This window comes from Chrysemys picta, chromosome 20, assembly GCF_011386835.1.
Source record: "Chrysemys picta bellii isolate R12L10 chromosome 20, ASM1138683v2, whole genome shotgun sequence".
In the NCBI taxonomy this organism is placed as follows: domain Eukaryota; kingdom Metazoa; phylum Chordata; order Testudines; family Emydidae; genus Chrysemys; species Chrysemys picta.
In genome coordinates this window covers 23962444-23983218 of record NC_088810.1, presented here as the reverse complement: position 1 = coordinate 23983218, position 20775 = coordinate 23962444, and the positions used below count along the sequence as shown (strand labels likewise).

At 57.0% G+C, this 20775-nt stretch overlaps 1 protein-coding gene across 2 annotated transcripts in view; it reads right to left on the bottom strand.

The window, feature by feature from the left end:
• The window catches only part of INTS3 (integrator complex subunit 3), a 66241-nt gene that overhangs the window by 31336 nt on the left and 14130 nt on the right, over positions 1 to 20775 (bottom strand). For both annotated transcript variants that reach the window (XM_065574134.1, XM_065574133.1), the window contains exons 4-12: positions 16483 to 16596; positions 16067 to 16151; positions 12148 to 12214; positions 7397 to 7541; positions 6395 to 6524; positions 3492 to 3589; positions 1597 to 1788; positions 1245 to 1332; positions 121 to 200 (exon numbers count right to left, since the gene is read on the bottom strand). In XM_065574134.1, coding sequence (XP_065430206.1) covers positions 121 to 200; positions 1245 to 1332; positions 1597 to 1788; positions 3492 to 3589; positions 6395 to 6524; positions 7397 to 7541; positions 12148 to 12214; positions 16067 to 16151; positions 16483 to 16596 — 999 coding nt within the window. The remainder of the gene's footprint in view (positions 1 to 120; positions 201 to 1244; positions 1333 to 1596; positions 1789 to 3491; positions 3590 to 6394; positions 6525 to 7396; positions 7542 to 12147; positions 12215 to 16066; positions 16152 to 16482; positions 16597 to 20775) is intronic.

The window sequence follows — 20775 nt, the reverse complement described above, 5'->3', positions numbered from 1 at the left end:
TCCCAGGGCGGGCAGGGGGTGGAACTGAGCCTGTCAGAAGAGCTGCCCCTTGCGAGCCCAGTCCCGCTGTACCAGCCGGGCAGTGCAGGGACCTGGGGGGAGGGTGTCTCTGCAGCTTACCCGGCACATGAAGTCCAGCAGCGTGGCTGTGATGGCAGGGTGGGGCTTCATGGAGTGATTCATCACCAGAATGGCCGGCTCTGGAAGGCAGAGAGCAGAAAAGCCGGTCACCCTACACTCCACACTGCGCCAGCACCTCACGGGCCCCCGCTGAGAACGGCAGACGGGACTGAGTGAAACCTTCTCCACGCACCCAGGAGCAAAGGGGGCGTCTTGCCCTCACTCTACACACCCCAACCCCATTCACACTTCCCACCTCCCTAGAGCGTGCACTTCAGGTCCAAGCAGACCCGAACCAGACCCAGGTCAGAGCAGTGCCATCTGCTGTCAGTCCTGCCCTTGTGCCAGCGAATCCCAGCAGCCCCCCACCCTGGGGCTCGAGGGAAGGCTGTGTGATCACACTGCCTCCCTCCCTCCCCCGCGCTTTGGCCCGCACAGGCAGGGGCGTTCCGTGGCCAGCCACAGAGCCCAGGGGAGACGTCTGCTGCTGCAGGCACGGAAACCACAGCTCAAAGCGGCTCCATCAAAGCAGCTCTCGTGCCAGCTTGCAAAGCCCTGCAGGATTCAAACAGGGCCGGGGCGGGGGAGCGGGGCTGTTTGGAGACGAGTTATCAGGCTCTAGCTAGCACACAGACCCCGTTATCACCGCCCGCTTTGGAACTCCTGTCCAAGCGGAGAGCTCCTGGCTTTGGCTCCGGCTCCAGGGGCCTGGACTCCGGAGAGGACTGGGCCGCACACTGCCAGGGGAAAGAGATACATCCAGCGCTCACCAGCCTCCCCGCTGCTTTGCGCAGAGCACAGGCCTGTGTCGAGACACGGGGCACGTGGGATGGGACCTGCCTGTCCCTCTAGGAACTGGACCGAGAACAAATGAACTCACTTCACGCAGGGTACAGCTGAGAGTCACTACTGAGCGAGAGGCGGAAGACTCCCTCTCCCAGGCCACCCCCGTGAGTGGCCAGACCCTGCCTGGCTCTGGGCTAGAGGCTCTGTGGAGCCAGGCAGCTGTGGAGATTTCAGTATTGTCTGGGAAAGCAGGAGAGTTGGGCATTGGGGGGGATGCAGGGAAAGGGGCTGGTGCGTCTCCCCCGGAGGAGGGCGGGGAGGCGGCGAGCACACGGTACCTATGTTCATGATGTTGTCCTTCTCGGGGCTGAAGAAGAGCCAGTCGTAGAACAGGGCAAGCTTGGCATTAGAAGCAGCAACGTTGGACTAGGGGAAGAGAAGCCACGTGATCAGGACGGCAGCAGCCTTCCCCCAGCCCGCGCCCCCACGTGTCTTCCGCTGCCCCGGTTCTGCCAGGCCCTGCCCCTGCCTTCTTTTAAAAGAAGGAAGAGTGGCTGGAGCCGGAAGCTGGGAGACAGAGATCCAGCTTCCTCTTGGAAAATCCATGTCTCTGTCACACACTCCCCCAGCGACTTGCCCAGACAAAGATGAGCACCTTGGGCGTGTTACCCCCTCGCCCCACACACTCACCGTGCAGGTGGTGAGCAGCCAGCCAATGATGGCCCAGCGAGGGAGGATGTCGGAGCTCAGCACCTCGTTGGACGGATGGACCACCCCACAGATGTAGCGGATGAGGTCGCAGCGCAGGGACTGGCTGTCTGGGGTGGACAGGTACTGCCGCTGGAACCAGTCCTGGTACCGCTTCTGCTGGCCAAACCGCACCTGGAGGGGGAGGAGAAACACACTGGTAGCGGCAGACACACAGAGTCTGGTTCAGAGACAAGAGTATCTGGTAGGACGGGCCTGGGACACGGAGCCTTCATTTCCGAGCTGCCGTGGTTCCAATCCAGCGGAGGCTGCAAGTGGCCAACAGTAGCCAAAGTGACTCTCCAGCACATCCCTGGGCAGCATCAGCAGAGGCCAAGGAGTGAAAGGGCCCCAGAGAACAAACTCCCGCCACCATCCCCCCTGCACCAAGGGCAGGCTTCACTAGCTGGATGGACAGAACCGAGCTTCCGGCCAGAGACGCCCTGCGCCCCAACAGCCCACGATGCACCCTCCGGGACCCAGGTCCAGCTCTCAGACCTTCGAAGTTAGTTTCCTTCCCATGACAAGCGGATGCAGCATGAGGAGGAGACAAGCTTCGCTTGCAAGGGGAAACGAACCCTGCCTGGTGTTTGGCCACTGAGAAAGGCTGACCTTGGTGTCACTGTGGGGTTCCCATCCCCTCTGGGAAGGGGCTGCAGCTTGGCAGAGCTCAGCTCACCCACCACGCAGCAGCCATATAGAAAAAGCAACCCCCCAGAAACCAGCCAGCCCGCCGCAAAGCTCCCCTGCCAAGCCAACGTAATGCCTTTTAATGAACGTCTCGGCACGCTTCGCTCAGCTCCGGCCGGCCACCCTTCCTTCCCTCCACTGGCGTACGGTGGCCAGAGTGGGGTTTAAAACATGAGCGTTCGCCAGACTCCTGACTCCAGTTTCCATACACCGCCCCAGTGCAGAGATCTGCTACCCCAGCCACGCAGAAACCAGCAGCAGAGGCACGAGCTCTCCTCCCCCCGCCACCCAGCAGCACACCCTGACACCGTGGGGCGAGAAGGCGATGCCTGGCCCATTCAAAGGCCACTAAACCAGACAGCCTAAGGAAACACTCAGCGGGAAGCCCTTCTACATCCGGGGCCAAATCCTATTCTTGGCCACACTAGTGTGAACCCAGAGCAACTCCAATGAAGTCATATGGAGTGACTCCAGATTGACACGGCTGTCAATGAGCAGATCAGCTGGTGCACCGGCTCTCCTCCTGCCACACCCCTCTCCTGGGGGACGCTGGAGTTGGCGGAAGACCCAGCTTTCCTGGAAAAACTGAAAGGCCCAGCCAAGGGGGCGCTGCTTCCCCCATTCTGCTGGCCCCAGTGCGCCCATGGCAACCAGCAGCAGCTGCTGCTCAGTCACTGGGTCAAACCCAGACCAGGCCGGTGGCAGCCAATCTCTCGTGCTCAGGCCCGTTCAACCACCACCCTGGCCCCCTTGTAGGGAGGAGAGTACCTGGGTCCCCGGCGGCGAGGCACTCTCCCAGCCCGAGGGTGGGCTCTTCAAGCCAGGGCTGAGCCACCCCAAAGGACACCCTGGAGGGACCCTGCTCGTACGGGGCTGGCTTTGGGGATTACCAGGGGCCTCTGCTTTCCAGAGCTGTCAGTCTGGCACCTTCCCCAGTGCTAAGGTCACACTTACCTGCCTGCACCTTCACCTGCAAAGAAACCGGCCTTCGCCCAGCCGGCTGCACCAGGAGGATGGATGGGGCAGGGAAGAAGCTCTCAAAGGGCCCCCACCCTCTAGAGCTCATGCACCCCCAATCCCATTGTGACCGACGGTACCGATTCCCCTCTCCCCTGGCTGGGATCCCTCTGGAAGAGCAAAGCTGTTACCCGGGATGTCATGAAGAGCAGCTTGGTTTCCATGTCAGGGGTGAGACGACAGGCCAGGAACTTGCGAGAGGTCCTCAACTGAAGGAGCTGCAGGACACCTAGAAAGAGGAAAAGCCAAGAGGTCTGTACCTGCGCACCCCCAGCCAGACTCACCATGGCATCTGGGGAGAGCCGACCCCACTGTCCGCACTGGCTCCTGGCCTCACAGCGGCTCCGAAAGTTCCGGTTAGACCAGGGCTTTGGGTATCGGCAGGGGGGGGGGGGGGGGGAGATTTCGCGGAGGCTCCTGCGCTAACCACTAGCTCTGGGGCCCATTCGCGCTGACCCTCTCCACCAAGGCTGCCAGCAAGAGACCAGTGAGTGTCAGCTGTGACACAGCCACCTGTCTGCCATGTGAGCCGCCAGCTTGTCTCAGCTGCCCACGAACCAGCAGGCCGACGGCAGCCTCTACTCCACTGCCAATCCCAGCCACCAGCATTCCTTTGGGCCCCCATGGCATGGCTGTCCAATGGCACTGGGGATGTGGGTCCTAGTCCTCAGGGCTAGACGGGAGAGGAACCCCCGGAAGGCGAGGGGAAAGCGCCACCGGAAGACAACGAGGGGGAGAGAGGTCTAGATGAACTAGGTCCCAGAGGCCGGAGCCAGGCGAGGTGTGAGAAAGGGAAGCTGGGATACCGGCAGGGGCGGCCTGTCGTTCCCTGGCAGGACTTGACTGATTTACAGATCTGCTCGCTCTGACGCAGGTGCAAGGGATCAGAGTTACGGACACCAGGCGCACTTTGGTCTGTCGGCATTGAAACCATTTCAATACACCCGAAACCCCGTCCTCACCTCCGGAGGGTGGGTGGAGAGGAGACAGGTTTTGCCTGCTTACAAGCAGACAGCCTGAATGCTGGCTCCCGGGAGCTCTGCATGGAGTGAGCTGCACATCAGGGAAAGGCAACCTCAAAGAAGCCTTGCTTAATAAATGCTCCCAGCACCCACCAGGTGCTCGGGAGGGAACAATCACAGCTCCCTGCGTCCCCAGCTCTCCTCTCTGCCAGCCCCAGCACTTTGCGACAGGCTCTCCTGGGCCTGCCCAGCCTGGTGAGGTTCACAGCGCATGGGATTGAGTCAGGCTCAAACCCGAAAGCAGACGTGAATAGCCAGCGGCCAGAGGTAACTGCGGTCCTGCAGCGTGCTCAGGCCAGGCTCTCAGCAGTGCACGAGGGCAGAGAACAGCCGCACAAAACCAAACACCTCCACCGAGGCAAAGTGCAGCAGGAAGATTCTGGGGGGGAACGAGGACACACCGTATGGCCCTACAGCACGAGGCACCAGCTGTGTGGATGCTGGGGAGAGGAGACAGACGGGGACAGCTGCGGACCGATTTCCCCGGGTGAGGGGGAAGTTGCTGGGAAGCTGGAGTAGCGCCTGTGAAGTGCCCAGGGACGAACAGCTTCAGCGGGAGGTCGGGGTAAATTCTCAGTGAGTTTAGAGCGGCAGGAAGAAACAGGGCTGAGCACCTGGAGACCGAGGACCTCTCCCTACCCTAAGGATGGGCAGGGCTACGCACACCAAAGCCTCCAGAACCACGTCCCAGCCCCAGCACCCAGGGACCCTCCTTCAGGGACGTGGAGAGCTCAGTTACGGGGCCCCTTCAGCCCTTGGCCTCTCCGCCAAGGCTGCCAATCATGGGGGTGGGCCTGGCAAAGGGGAAGGAGGCTGGGATCAGGAGGCTTAATGAGGTTTTGATTAGAAGATACATGTTGGGAGCTTGCCTGAGTGGAGCCAGAGTTCTTTAAAGTGCCATTAACACGGCCCCCTGGGACAAGGCATTGGGATAGTGGACTTTCAAGTCCTCCTTCGGAAAGCTCATTAGAACTGCTGCAGAACAGCTAACGAGGAGACGGCCTCCAGAGCAGGGAATAATTTATACTGAGAGATCTAAAATAAAACAAGCCTATTTTAATCAGGCCTGTGCGGCGAGCTCTGTAACGGAGTGTTCCTGCTCGTCAGGTGTGCCAGCACACTGGGGAAGGATAATCACAGCAGCATCTGCTGCCCTAGCTCGATAGTTCAAAGGTTCCCCAGCACTCTTTCCCGGGGAGTTTGCAGAACTCAGACGCTTTCCATCACTGGGAACCATCTTCAGCTTTGTTTTCAGCTCAGACAATTAAAAATATTCATTACAGTGAAGGAAGCTTTTAAGTCCAGAACATGTAATCAAACTGCACCATGTTTTCCTGGGGTCTGGCTGCCTTCTCCCTACTTGTAATGAAAGCTGGCTGAATTATTGATCATGCCATCTGGAAGGCTGAGAGCCCAGATGTGCACCAGGCCCTTGCGGTACGTAAGGAAATGGGGAAGCCACTTGGGGGACAGCCTGTGGCAGAAGACCCAGCCCAGCTCCTTAGCTGCCCATGGCCAAGGGGGCAGCAGGCAGGGCACATCTTACTGTGTTTAAGCGTGGGCCAAGAGTGGCTTTGGAGGGGAATCTGTCTCTGCTTAGAGCTGGACTCACAAATGCCCTTTTAGAGGTGTGTGCGCAGGGGAGCCCAGCCGAACAGACCGGGATATCGGAGCTGAGAAGCAGCTAGCCGCTGGAACTCTGCTGAGGATTTAGGTCTGGCCCCAGGCGAGTCACGGAGCCCCGAGGACGAGGGCTCTGCTGGAGGGGAACAAGCTACTGCACTGGATTCTCCCCACACGCTCTGCCCACAGTCCGGCAGCGCAGACTAAGCGGTGCGGACAGTCCTCACTCACAACCGCCTGGCCCTTGCGCTTGGCTGTGCCTAGCTATGAGGATGCAAAGGTGTGTGCGCACAGGCGCTGGGACACCACGCGTGGCTGACCTGCGTCCAGAGAGCCCTGGCAGAGGCTCCGCAAGGTAACCTCCCCTCCGCCCCCGGTGCCCCACCTACCTGTGAACTGGGCGCTCAGCGCCTGCGGATTGTGGATAATGTCTTTCCAGAGCTGTTCAAACTCGGGTATCCTAGCAACGTTCTGCAAGAGTCTCACCAGGTCCCGGCCAATCATGAAGCAGTCCATGAACTTGGGGAAGGGAGAGGGGAGATCATGTATTGTTTCCCTGAGGAGGGGGCTGTGGGGAGGGGTGGGGGAGGGACCGGGAACATTCAGTTCTTGAACCTGAGAGCAGCTCTGGATGATTCACTCTCCTGCCCTGGCAGGCTGTTCTGCTTTTGAAGACAGCAGGTTCTAAAGAGGCTGGGTGACAGGCGGGAAGGTCAATGGCTATTTTAAAATGTTCTCTGGGGTAAAACAAACAACGGGGCCGTAAATCTAGCGCTTTATCTCCACAACTGGGGACAGGCCCTGAAGCTCAGCGCTTGATGCTTGAGCCGACATGCCCAGCTCAAGAGAAGGCGGGTGAGGGGTGGGGGGGGGAGACAGATGTGGGGTGCAGGGGCTGACCCCTACCGGCTGCGGAGAGCCAACCCCCAGAGGCCTCCAGCCTCCTCTGCCAAACTGGGGGTTCTGTGGCTTCTAGCGCATGGGTGGAGATTGGCTGCCACGCTCCACTCAGCCAGCTGCACACCTGAGATGCTGGCATTTTGGGCGGCTGCAGCTGGCCAATCAGAAGGCATCAGTGCCGGTGATGAGCTTGGGCCTGGACACAGGACAGAGGCCCCACAGGAACTAGCCCCATCAAACCAGCTGTTCTCAGTGCCAGGGGGAAGAGAGCTGGGCTGAGAACACGCCAACCAATGGGCAAACTTCCAGCCAGGCATGCAGGGAGCAGAGCCCAGCGAGCTGCTGCGGGTGCCGCTGCCCGCACCCCAGACTGGCAGGGCTCAGGCTCCTGGCGGAGGAAGGACCACAACCAGGTGTCTGCTGGGACAAACAGGTCTCCCCCCCGCCTCCACAGCTGCACCCAGACACTCCCACTGCCAGCACCCCCTCACCCGTTCCCGGAGCAGGGAGATGCAGAAGTCCACCTCCTTCTGGCGCAGGGCCTGGAGCTGCGAGGTGCCGTGATGGTCCACGATGAGCCGCAGGTAGGTGTACACGGCCATGGCAATCAGGATACTGCTCTTCAGCACCCACTCTCTGGAAGCAAGCGAGGGACAGCGCCTTGAGCCAGCACCACCCTCCTCCAGCCGAGACCTGCCAAGCGCTTTCCAGCCCAGAGGTGGGGAAACTGAGCCATGGGAAGAAGCAACTTCTCCCCGGTCCCAACTCAGCAGGTCCTGCCCCCCAGCCCTGCTCTAAACACTGGATCACATGCTTTCCCGGAAGGGGTCAGGAGCAGGACGACACAGCTTACCCGGACTATGGCGAGAGCCACTCACCTCTCCCCTGCAGCCTATTATCTGTTGAGGCCCCAGGCCCATCAAATCCAGCTTCTTGCATCTCCCAGCCCCGAGCTGGCACATGCTCAGCCCGGCTCACCCCCGGGGGAAGCACTCGCCACACAGAGACACAGGCTTTTTCACCCAGCACGAGTGTGCAGGGTCCCCCACTTGGGGACTGCGTTACAAGCCCCAGGGCGTCTCTCCCCCTGCAGAAGAGCAGATGGCACCGCCCTAGGCTCAGGGAGCCACAAGCTAGCGTTAGAACATCCTCCTCCCCCCGGCCCCAGCTCTGTGCCTCCCATGCTGGCCATTTGGTCTATGCCCTCATCCACCAAGTGCTGCGTCTCCAGCCCTGCCAGCGACCCCTCCCCTCTCTGCCAAGAGCCTGGCTTCTCCCATCTGCACTGCCAGCAGTCTGGGGCAGGCCGGGTTTCCCTGGGTGGACAGACAGTTCTGCATACATTTACAGGGCCAGCTGTGGCACCCCACAGGGTAACTGTGTATGCCGGTGACAAGGGGAATCAGCTGTTGGGGCAGAGAGAAGGTTTCAGCACCCGGCAGCCCTCATGGCACCAATAGCCTGGCCCCAGTGCACACAACACAGGGTAACTAGACGTAGGGAGATGTCCGATGCCCGGCATTAGAGGGCACGAGATGAGCTTTCATTCTTCCCAGCTCAGCCTGTCGGAGCAGATGGCTCCAGCAAACGTTGGGAGCACCCGGACCAGACAGTCACACGCCACTGATGTTAACAGAGCATCCGCTTTCGAACAGCAGCTCCTCGCGTGATCAGGCTGTGCCGCCGCCCCGCTCGCATACTGCGCACATCATACAGTGCGCAATCTGGCGCTGCAGAAAGATGCTGAGCCCCGCGGCTATGGGACGAGCGGCCGCGCGGGAGCAGGCTGGGTGCGTACCCGTATTTTCAGTGAGCACAGCAAGAACGGCTCTGGCAGCCTTCAGTGGCACGCCAGCTAGCAAGCCAGGTGCTGCCCTCGCTCGGCGGAGCAGGAACGCCAGGAGAAGCAAAGGAAAAGGCAGAGTTTAGGAACGGGAGGGTGGACGGACTGAGACCGGCGTAACAGGCTGCCCACCAGGGAGATGCACGAGGTTATTGACTTGGCTCCTCAGCAGAGGGGCTGGGAGCAGCATCAGATGAGACACATGTGGGCAACACACTGGACCCAGCGCTGCAGGGACCAACCCTGCCTGGGAGAAGGGGGAGGGGCTGGGAGACTAATCAGACCTTTCCCTCCAGTGCTAAGTCCTAAGCACCTGCCCCCCTCAACGCCCGGGTCGCTAACCCAGGCAACTGCCTCCAGCATCCGACAAGGATGGGCCCTCGCACGCTGCAGACAGTGACCCTCCTGGCCCATTACAGGACTGAAGCTGACTTCTCCCACATGCATTAGAATCATAGAATATCAGGGTGGGAAGGGACCTCAGGAGGTATCTAGTCCAACCCCCTGCTCAAAGCAGGACCAATCCCCAACTGGCCCCCTCAAGGATTGAACTCAGACCCCTGGGTTTAGCAGGCCAATGCTCAAACCACTGAGCTATCCCCCTCTGGAGCCAGGCCAGCAGGTGACTAGGTTTTGCTGCCCATCTAGCTAGTTACTTTGACCACCCTCCCCGTGCAGTGCCCGGGCCCTAACAGGCTCCAGAGGACAGGCACACAGGAGTTCTGGGACAGAGACCTTTGTCCCCTCACACGCTCTCACCTGCAATTCCGTACTGCTGCCATTTACCTAGGGTGACCTATTCCCTCCGGACCCCTGCAGCACCAGAACTGATTCCCTCCAGCTGAACACAATGACCAATACTGCCGGCCAGTAAATTACCCAGCCTTGCTATTTGCAGCCATGAACTGGGAATGGGCCAGACTAGCTCGGTGCCTTTAGTGTGATTGATAATCACCCCCATGGCTCGGCTCGGAGCTGTAAATCAGAGCCCTGCACAAGGGTCACTGCGTATGCTACAGCTGTAACTCCAGGAGATAATGGCTCAATGGCAAATGAGTCAGCTGCCCTAAATCACCCGGGGGGGGGGGGGGGGGGAAGAGCCCACGAAGATGTGACACGTGTTTGCTTTCCCAGGCACTCTAGATTGCCCCTAACCCCTGCGCTAGCACGCAGCTTAACCAGGCAGTTGAGCTGTCTGGACTGGCAGCAAGAAGCGGGGGGGTTGAAGTTGCATCTGGGCAGTGCCTGGAATCCTTAAGGAATGAAGCCTGGTAGGCTGTCAGATCAGTTTCCTCCTCTCCCCGACCAAGGTGCGTACAAACATAAAACCATTGTCAGAAGGGGTCAAGAGGCCGCCTGCAGCCCCAGGATTAATGGATCCGGCAGGCAGAGCAAATGAGCTTTTTCGAAAACATTTAGAGGCAGTGTCATGTTCGCTTGGCCATTAGCGGCCAGTGGCTATATTATCCAGCCTAGCAGAGGTGGCGCGCTCGCCTCCTCTCCAAGTCAGCCGGAGCTCAGGGAGTGGCTCTGCTGTTGCTGTATTTAATTAAACCAAGCAGTCGACATTCTGAATGCAGAATTAGATTTTCTCATGTGCTGTTTAATTAAAGTCTTGGCTTCCCCCTAATCAAAGGATATAAATCCCAGCAAAGAGCTGCAGGTTCTCCCTGCAGGCGCATTCCCAGGGCTCGGCTCTGCTTGTGCTCAGGCATTCTCTGATCTGCTACAGACCGTGCTGTGGAAAATCGAGCAATGCCTCCAAACAGGGCTTAGCCTTTCCCCTCACATCGTTTCCCCGACAAGCTCCTATCCTCAGGGGAAATCTCCTGGGATTGAATGCGCTGGGCTGGCTTCTGCAGATCCCAGGCCAAATGTGGCTTTGAATCACATGGGAGAGAAGTTGCTTTTCCCCCTGCAAACATTTTCTAGTCATTTGTTCGCAAGCAAAACCAGAACATAATTTGGCAGGATGTGCAGGCTGCTTCAGAGGAGCCCCTGGAGCCGAGCAGCAGTGGTGCCGGGACAGGACCTGGCAGGGCCACGCTGGGGCCCAAGGACGGAACAGCGGGGATTGGGGGCAGGGGCAGGGCTGAGGTGCATCAGCTGAGCTGGCGGAAGGAAGCCCTAACAGTGCTGCCCGCGAACGGTTACATAAACACGCAGCCTAAGAACTCCCAATTGTTTTCTAGGCCATAGCAACAAGTCCCGGCCCCCGGCCCCCTCTAGCAGTGCAGGTTCCCAGCGGATGCACTAGATGGCACTGCACGGCAGTGCGTAGGGAAAGGTCCCTTGCACGGTGGTACGCGGGAGCTGTGCTGTGATTGCTAAGCGCAGCAATCAGTGATTTTAGGAGAATTGCTGTTATTATAAACAGCGAGTCGTGAAAATCAATCGTCTATTTAAAAGCAAGGACGCCGCCCAGCTGAGGGCTGCGCTACCAAGTCTGTTTATCATCAGTTAGCCCCCGCTTTACCAACAAAGGACAATGCCTCCCCACTGTCTGGCCACAGCAAATCACTGGTGGTTGCAGCCCCAGTGAAGCCGGGCGCTGTTGTTTAAGCACAGGAAGCTGACAAAGATCAGCTCTTGGGCAATGAATTCCAAACCACTCCTCTAAGAGGAACACCCTCCATCAGGACTTTGAAAAGTCAGGAGAAAAATATTCCGAGGAAACTGCCCCAGAGAGTCCTGGATGTTCTGTCCATGCCACAAGGTGACCAAGTCCCATTGTTTCAGGGGGAAGCTGGTCACATACGGGGGAAGCGTCATGGCAGCGCATTGCACAACTGGCTAGGAGCATTATGGGATATCAGCTTCCTGTGACCCACCAGGCGCAGGTCACCAGGCTAGAAGAACCGATGGTCTGATCCCGCCTGGCTTCGCCAGCTGCATTACAAAATCCCCAAGAGGTTACAGCCAGTTGTGCCAAGCGGGACACCCGGGAGGCAGCCAACAACTGGTGCATGCTGCCGGCCCCAGGGCTTGGGAACGAGGATTTCATGCCACAGCTGAAGATGTGCTTACGGGCGTGCTGCAGCCGCACAGTGGATTTCATGACAGGAGAACGAGGTCCATGCCCTGCCGTGGACTCGAGGCGAAGCCACGTTCTGTATTGGCCAGATCCGGTCCCGAGGGGCGGGGCCAGTTACTTGCAACCCCAGTGCATCGCCCAGCTGACTGTCCACAAGCCAACCTATGTGAAAAGCTACCAACATGTCCCCACCCACCCCAAACACGCAAACCCCTCCCACACCCCTTGCCATGCCCAAGCAGGGAAGTCTCCATTAGCCCCTCGGATGGCCAAAGAGCCAGTTCTCCCCATCACCGGCCAGCCCGCTGCTCCCGCCAGTCAGGAGACATCTCCCAGCGACACCGCTGCCGCCCACTGCACCATACCTTTGCTCAGTCAGTATGTCAAGGACATTCTCTGCCAGCCAGATATTCTTCGCCGTCACATCCCCACCTGCAACCAAGAGCACAACATGGGAGCAAACAGCCACTTACGTTAATCGATGTAATTGTCTGTGGAGTCAGCTTTATCCCAACCAGCCACCGTCTCAGCCCCAGCCCCCGCGAAGCAGAGCGCTATAATTACAGTCTTTTTCTCCCCAGCTCAGTACAAGCCTCACATCTGGCCCATCCTGCCTGCCACAGAGGTACCTGGCTGCTTCCAAGCACGTGTTCAGCGTGTTCCCAGAAACAAGTATGGCGATTGCCATCATTTTCTGTTGTATCAAAAAAATGGAAGGGGTCTTTGTTGCTAGAGCGTGCTTCAGAATGGAACTGTCAGTTTCCGGAACACAGAGTCAATAGTGACCTTTCTGGCAAACAGAGCGAGAGCCAGAAAGGGAAGAGATTTGGTGTTTAGGGGAGAGGGGGAGTAAAAGCCAGACACTTTAGAGAGCGCCTGGGACAGGAAAGCAATCTGTCTGGTAGGAAAACGGGGAACACTGCTCCAGGCATTTAGGTATAAATGTAGCACTGTGAGTAGAGCAGGCAACTAGGACTCCTGGGTTCTAGTCCCAGGTCTGCCACTGAGTCACATCATGAGCTTGGGCAAGTCACTTCTCTCTGGGCCAGACAATCTGCAAAGCTTAGCGGATGTCTGCAAAGCGCTCTGAGATCTTCAGCTAAAGGCCTGATGGGAGTGCAAAGTCTTATCGTGGATTCATAGATTCCAAAGCCAGACGGGATCATTGTGATCATGTCGTCTGACCTGGATAACACGGGCCAGAGAGCTTCCCAAAATAATACCTAGAGCAGAACTTTTAGAAAAACATCCAATCTTGATTTAAAATTGCCAGTGATGGAGAATCCACCACACCCCTTGGTAAATTGCAAATGGTTAATTACCCTCACTGTGGAAAATGTACGCTTTATTTCCAGTCTGCATTTGTCTAGCTTCAGTTACCAGCCATTAGATCATGTTATGTTTTTCTCCGCTAGACTGAAGAGGCCCTTATTACATGTGTTCCCCATGTAGGTACTTACAGACTAATGAAGGCACCCCTTAACCTTCACTTTGTTAATCTAAATAGATTGAGCTCTTTGAGTCTTTCACTGCGAGGCAGGTTTTCGAATCCTTTTCTCATTCTCGGGGCTCTTCTCTGAACCCTCTCCAATTTATCAACGCTCTTCTGGAATCGTGGACACAGGATCCCAGCGACAGTCACGCCAGTGCCAGATCCAGAGCTAAACTAACCTCGCGGCTCCTACTCAAGATTCCCCTGTTTATGCAGCCCAGGACGGCATGTGCTCTTTTGGCCACAGCGTTGCACTGGGAGTTCAGGTTCAGCTGACTGTCCACTACGACGCCCAAATCTCTCTCAGTCGCTGCCTCCCTGGAGAGAGAGCCTGGCCTACATTCTTTATTCCTAGACATATACTTTTATATTTAGCCATCCTAAGCTGGCCAGTCCAGATCGCTGTGAATCAGTGACCTGTCCTCTGCATTATTTATCGCTCCCCCAATTGGTGTGTCATCAGCAAACTTTCTCAGTGATCAGTTTATGTTTTCTTCCAAGTCATTGATAATGTTAAATAGCGTCAGGCCAAGAAGTGACCCCTGCAAGACCCCATTGGAAACACACCCGCTCAATGACAATTACATTCGGAGATCTGAATGCAGTGTTGTTGTAGCCTGTCAGTCCCAGGATATGAGAGAGACATGGCGGGTGAGGTAATATCTTTTACTGAACCAACTTCTATTGGTGAGAGAGAAAAGCTTTCAAGCTTCACTGAACTCTTCTTCAGGTCTGGGAAAGGCACTAAGTGTCACAGCGAAATACAAGGTAAACAGCTAGCACATACTGGTCCCTTAGCACATGAGCTAACCTCGCTCTTTGATCTTGTATTTAGCTGTGACACTCTTAGAACTTTTCCCAGACCTGAAGAGCTCCGTGCAGCTCGACAGCTTCTCTCTCTCAGTTAGTCCAATAAAAGATATCGCCTCACCCACCTCGTCATTCCAAAAGTTAATCCTTAGCCAGCGTTCAATACCTTTAATGCGTGCTATGTTAATTGTACATCATTTTCCGTCTTCATTGACTGAATCCTGTATTAGCTGCTCTGAGATCAAGGTAAAGCTGTTAAGCCTATAATCACCTGGATTATCCCATTTACCCTCTTTAAAAACTTGGCACAACATTTGCTTTCTTCCAGTCTTCTGGAACTTCCCCAGTGCTCCAAGACGAATTAAAAATTAATGTTAACAGTCCAGAAAGCTCCTAAGCCTGCTCTTTTCAAACTCTTGGATACAAGTTATTTGGATTTGCTGATTTAGAAATGTCTACCTTTAGTAGCTTCTGTATACCATCTCCAGAGATATTAGTGGAATGGAAAGTGTTATTACCATATGATGAGACTCTCACCTGTTTCCCCCCCAAACTCAGAACAGAAATTTTTATTGAACACATCTACCTTTTCTGCATTATTATTGATAATTCTAACATTTCCATCTAGTAATGGAGCAATACCATTGTCGGGATTCTATTTGTCCCGAATATATTTCAAAAACACCTTATTGTCCCTAACTCTGGGGACACAGATTTCTCCTTGTGTCCCTTTGCTTCCCTTATCAATTTTCCACAATTCCTGAGTGAAAGTCCCTACTATCAACTTCCCATTTCTTACAGCTGCCTTTACTTCCCCTCTAAACGAGGTCACCAACATGAAGCTGGAGCACTTTGCTAACGGTGCTAGAAGCTCAGAGCTGTACTCAGACGTTTGGAAATACAGACACGCATATGAGGCACATTGCAAGCAATTGCAATATGATCATAACAATTAAGGCATCATAAAAATAGCAAAATGCAGGACAGCAGCGTCATTAGAGTAGAATTGGGCCCCGCACAGGGAAACAGGGACATCACCACCAATGGTTTTTTAAGCTATTCCATGTTTATCACATCGTGCACATCGGGGGAGGGGGCAAGACCAGGGAGGCTGGTTCGTTCTCAGCACTTGGCCCTCTGAACCCAGCCTTGCCCACCCTGTCCCTGCAGCCGAGGGGATGGTTTCCATTTCCAACTGGGCCAGCCCACGTCACAGATGTAACCAATAAAAACGAAATGTCAAGTTTTATTATGCGACGCAAATTCCTCCTCCCTGGACGTAGGTGCCTAGCACTGACATGCAGAGAGATGGCTCTGTGGACCTGGAATGGCACAGAGGGGGCCACGTGGCCAGGCCCTGGCCCTGCCCATCTGGAGGGCATTACAGGCCCTGCATGGGAGAGTCCTGGCTCACAGGACGCGAGCGTCTCCCTTGGCTGCCCGGATGTCAGAGATGGGGCAGGGCTGGGCTCAGTGGTTCTACTGGGCTGGGCCACAGGGACTGAGCTGCTGACAAGCTGAGAAATCCACACGCCCGCTGGCTGTTCCCGAGACTTTATTGGAACTAGCTGCCTAACCTCACCCTGCTTCTCGCCGGCCCAGCCCGGGATTAACCCCTCACAGGGAGGACGCTGGGGCTATCGCAGATTCCCAGGCCTCGGCAGCAGCCCCACTAGCCCCTCCATGCTCGAGCCAGTCCCTGACAGGCAGGTTTAGCCGGCTCTTGGAAATGCACCACTGCTGCAAAGCGAGGCTCTGAGAGGTGGGCGTGAGCTGCTTCCATTGCAAGCCCAGACCCAGCCCAGCTCGGGCAAGGTGTCACGCCAGATTCAGACCTGGACCCCAAGCCAGGCCGCGCACGGTGTTCCAGCTGCCCTGGGCTGGGCCTCCTGCTGCTGCAGCCATTGCTGGGCAGGGCCCTGGGGCAGTGCAGCGCCACGCGACAGGGGCCAGTCCCTGCTGCTGCCCAAGGCAGTACTCACCTGCAATCTGCTTCATGAAGGTCATGCAGACGCCATCTGCCCCGAGCACCCCGCTCTTCACCAGCTCCCGCAGCAGCCACACCAGCTAGAGACAGAGACGAGCAGAGCCAGCATGAGACGGGGAATTTGGTGCTGCTTCAAGCGCGTATTTCAGCACAGCCTTGGCCACGGAGCCACGACTACACCTCCGCAGCACAAGACAGACACCCACAGCCCTAAGGTCACATCTCAGAGGGTGCTAGCAGCCATCGGGGTGGGGGGGGGGGGAGAACACCCATCCAACATTGCTCTCTCCTCCACATCCCTTTCTGCTTATGCTTCCAATCCCATCACCAAACCCCAAGATGCTGAGTCCCCTCAGGGCCTGCAGTCCCCTTTCCGCTCTCATCAGGGCCGATATCGGGTTCCCCTCTCACCTGAGTCCGACAGGCATCCTGCAGCTTCAAGTACTTTTCCATGAGAATCTGGTTGATCTTGTTTAGAACAATGTTCATGCCATCTCGGCTCACCAACGCCAGGTCCCGGTAACACTGCAGCAGAGATGGGTACAGGTACAGCATCATTGATTTATAAAGCCCCTAAGCCTGCCTGAGGGTTTGGGACACTAAATAAACTAGCACTCGAATCGGCACGTAAAGCAGGAGCATCCCCGGGGATCCAGGCAGAGGGAATAGCCCAGGTTCCGCAGGAGAGCCAAGCTCTCTTCCTCTCAGACTTGGCCTAGCCACTGTCACACCAAGCTAGAGTAAATTCCACCTGAGTCCCCTCTCAGCCTCCGTGCTCACGCCTTTAATCCCTGGTTCATGGGCTAGCCCAGTTCTCCTGCACTCAGAACTCCCCCGCAAGGCAAGGCTGGTTCGAAACGGTGCTGAAAGTTGCTGGATGGACGGAGCTGGGGCCCAAAGCATCCCCCACCCACGCTTCTTGTCCCCCACGTTCCAGCATTGGTCTCTGCAGGGCAGGGCAGGGCAGGGCAGAAGTGAAACAGGAGTTCAGTCCTCAGCCTCTCCGTTTGTGGGGCAGAGGGCAGCGCGTGTGAAGGTCTGGCCTTGTTAAAAAAAAACAGCACACATCCCGATCTCCAAAGGCCACACACACACACCCCACTCCTGGGTCTCAGACACCAGCCACAGCTGATGCCGCACCAAAAAGACCCACATCAGTCAGGGTAACTAAATTAAAGCACAACGGGGCTCTGGCTAACCAGTGGTGCCTGGAGATGCAGCAGCAAAACCGGCTACTCCCATGCCACCTTCTCCTTCCCACAGCTCTGCTAGCCAGGGATGGCTTCCCACTCATCAAGCATTAGCCCAACTTCAGTTCACAGACCACCAGTACCACTGAAATCCAGACCCCCTCCTCACCCAGGGCAGACCCTGGAGACAGCCAACTCTAGGCCTCACATTCTCAGCAAAGGAAGGACCTTCTCCACAGCAAGCGGCCAAGGTGTAACCAGAGAGCAGGGCTGATGGCTCTGCCCGGCTTCCTCTTGCCCCCTCTCCCTGGGTCGGCGTGGTGGGGGATGGGGATGATTAGGAAGCAATTTGCTAAGTCATTCCACATGAATGTTAATTTGTGCTGTTAAATGTCATGCTATTGCGGAGAGCAGGGCCGTGGGTTCAGCATTCTGCTCTGGAGAGTTAATGAGGCCTGGAAAGCGCTCTTTGATTAGACTCCCCACGCTCAGGCAGCACCTGAAGGGATAAAACACTCACGCAACAGGCGGCGGTTTCGTGTGGCTTTTTATCAATCTGAGATGCTAAAGGAGCTTCCGCAAACGGGAGCCAGGGCCCAGCCCGCCGAGCCGCCTGCTGCCTCCCCAGGGAACGCTGGCCTTTAACGCCAACCTCAGGCAGCTGCCTGGCCAGCCTCAATGTAACACACACCACTGCCACTCCTGCAAGTCGCAGAGCTGGAAGGGGCTGATGGGATCCGCTGGTCCAGGACTACACCACGTGCTAAGCTCCCTACTGCTCTGTCCAGTCTGCTACCTCTTCCCACAGGACAGCAGATCTTGCCTCTTCCTGTCCTTAATTACAGCCCATGACACTCTGCTACTAGTCCCCTGAAGGCCTTCAGGGACCCCCAGCATTTCCCCTTGCAGCCAATTATGTCCCCGTGTCCTCACTAGTGCTCGCGAGATCCATGTCTGGCCTTCAGTATCTTTCCCTGAACGCAGCATTGTTGCAGCCACGTGGGTCTCAGGATATCACCCCACCCGCCTTGTCTCTCTAGTATCTTTCCTTCTCAGTCAGTAACGTCTACTGCTTTTCTCAGCCTCCTCTCCTGTGCCGATATCCTCCTGCTGCTGTGAGCTTCCCCTCCCTGCACCCAGAGGTGAGGCCTGTCTGCAGTTAACCCCGGGCACGCTGACTTAGTGACCCAAGGAAGCTGCATGGTCAAGCCAACCCCTACCATGATACCCCAGGACAGTGGAGTTCAAAGAACTGCTCTGAAAGAGAAACTTGCTGAGGTTCCAGGACTCGAACCTGCTGGCTTCAAATAGCTACGGCTCCCTGTGACAGCTACCTTGTGGCCATGCTCCATGGGGGTAACACACCTGAAGCTGCGCAGTGCAAGCCCAGCGGGAGCCTTCGCTCGGACTGTGACGCGACACCCACGGAGCCCAACCCAAGAGCCCCGACCGGTTCCTGACTCTCGGAAAACGGGAGGCCCAAGCTTGGAGGAGGACACACCGTGTGACGGGTGCCTGTTTCTAAAAGGCCCCAGAGGAGGGGGAAGCAGCCAGAACAGGGACTCCGAGGTGCTGCCTGAGAGCTGGGTATTTTGGTACCATGCGGAAGGATGCAGCCGGTTCACCCAACAGGTCCTGCTGTATTTCAGCTTCTCACCCCACATGGGTCCCAAAGGGTTGGGGAAATGTTTAAGAGCAGGTCTGGAACTGGGACGGTCACTCAGCCCCTGGAGTTCCACACAGCACCCACAGAGACCCAAGCAGATGAGATGGGACTCCTTGTTAATCCCGCTGGACCATGGGACGGGGAGCAAAGGGTGGGCGGCGCGAGGAGAAGCAGCTACCCTGCTCGGATGGCGAGGGGGAGGGAGGGGAACCTGAATCGCCAGATTAGTTTCAAGGATGCAAGTGCTCCATCATCTCGTCCCTGCTCTCGGCGGGTCAGAGCCACCCCTCAGACAGGCCATTTAATTAATAGGAAGGGAACAGCCTGATGGATGTGCAGTTTAAATAGATAAATCAGGCCATGCAGCAGGAGGCGGGGGAGCGTGATGCAGACCCCAGGGAAAACGGGCACTTTGAACTGAGGGGAGAGGCTCTGTTTGCTCTCCGGGCCAAAAGCAGAAGTTAATTAAAGCAAAAGGGCACAGGGCGGAGGAGGCAGCTTCTTGCACATCATCCACTGTCACTTGGATATTTGAAGGGCCGAGTGTCCTGGCTCACAGCTGGCCAAGTTTACCACAGCTAATCTCTGCCAGCCTGGGGGAGGGAGATTGCAGCCCTCAGCTGATCCTCAACAGGCTGGGAAGGGGGCGGCTGTGATCCCATTTCTTCTTCATCAGCCAGCAAGGTGTGGTAGCCACTCGACTCCCCTCCCACGCCAGCAGTGGGAGGCAGAGGGCTGCCTTTTAACAAGCTGTCCACAAAAAGCAGGGGAAGTTGTAGGTCCAACCCGCTTTTGGCGCTGGGCTCCCCCCCAGGAGAGAAAGGGACGCCAATGCGTGGAACTGGGACGCAGGAAGGGACGACCAAAGGAGCCGCCCCAAGGAAGCACCGTCATCGGAGAACAAGACAGATGGGACGCCGGGAGGAATGGGGAGCAAGACACAAGTGGAGGGATTTGAGGTGCCTCTTCCGGCCGCACAGCGCTCTGTTCTTCGCGGGGGGGAGGGGGGATACGGGGAGGCCGCGTGTGTAGGGAGGGATGTTTATTTGTTGCAGCAGCGCAAGTGAAACTGCATCCAGAGGCAGACTGCCCGAGTAGCCCACGGTGAGTCTGTGGCTCTGGGGAGGGGCAGAAAGCAGCACAACCCCGAAGCCTCTTGCTGCAGACGCAACATACACCTGTTGTCAACTTTGGGAGCAATCGGTACAAGGGACTCCAGGCGGTGCCCGTGTAACCGGCGGCATCAGCCAGCCCTTTGCTAGCGAAAGGCCCCAGCACGCAGGATTTTCAATTCAGGCAGTGGCAATGAATGGCAAGTACCAAGTCAGCCACTTTCCAGCCAACACACATTACATCGGTGCGACTTGCAGATCGGCCCCACTGGTGTCCGAACTCCCCCCACCAAACGGCCAGAGTCCGTGCGCCCAGCCAGTCCCCATTGGAGCATGGGAGTTACGCAGATATCAATGGATCCCAAGGAGATCCGGGAGCAAGGAAAGGAAGATGATAGATTTGGGGTGGGGGGGGGGTGGAGTCTTGGGGGGGGTCAAAAGGTCAAACCGCAGATAAAGAGCAGGAGACACTAATAAAGTATCCCAGCCCCTCGGCTTTAGCACCCAGAAATCCTCAGGCAGCACATCCCCGTTTTCACAGGAGACTCAATGCCGTGGCCCTGGCTCTTGTGATGATTACCGAGCCCACCCCCTTTCTGTGGGCGCTGACCCCGGCAACCTGGCCAAGTTCCAGGCCAGGAGTTACCTGCTACCAACCAATTCACCCAGGGGGCCCCGAGCCCCGCTCTCCCTCCTTCCCTTCCGGAGCACTGCAGGGCTCTGGTGAACGGCTGTC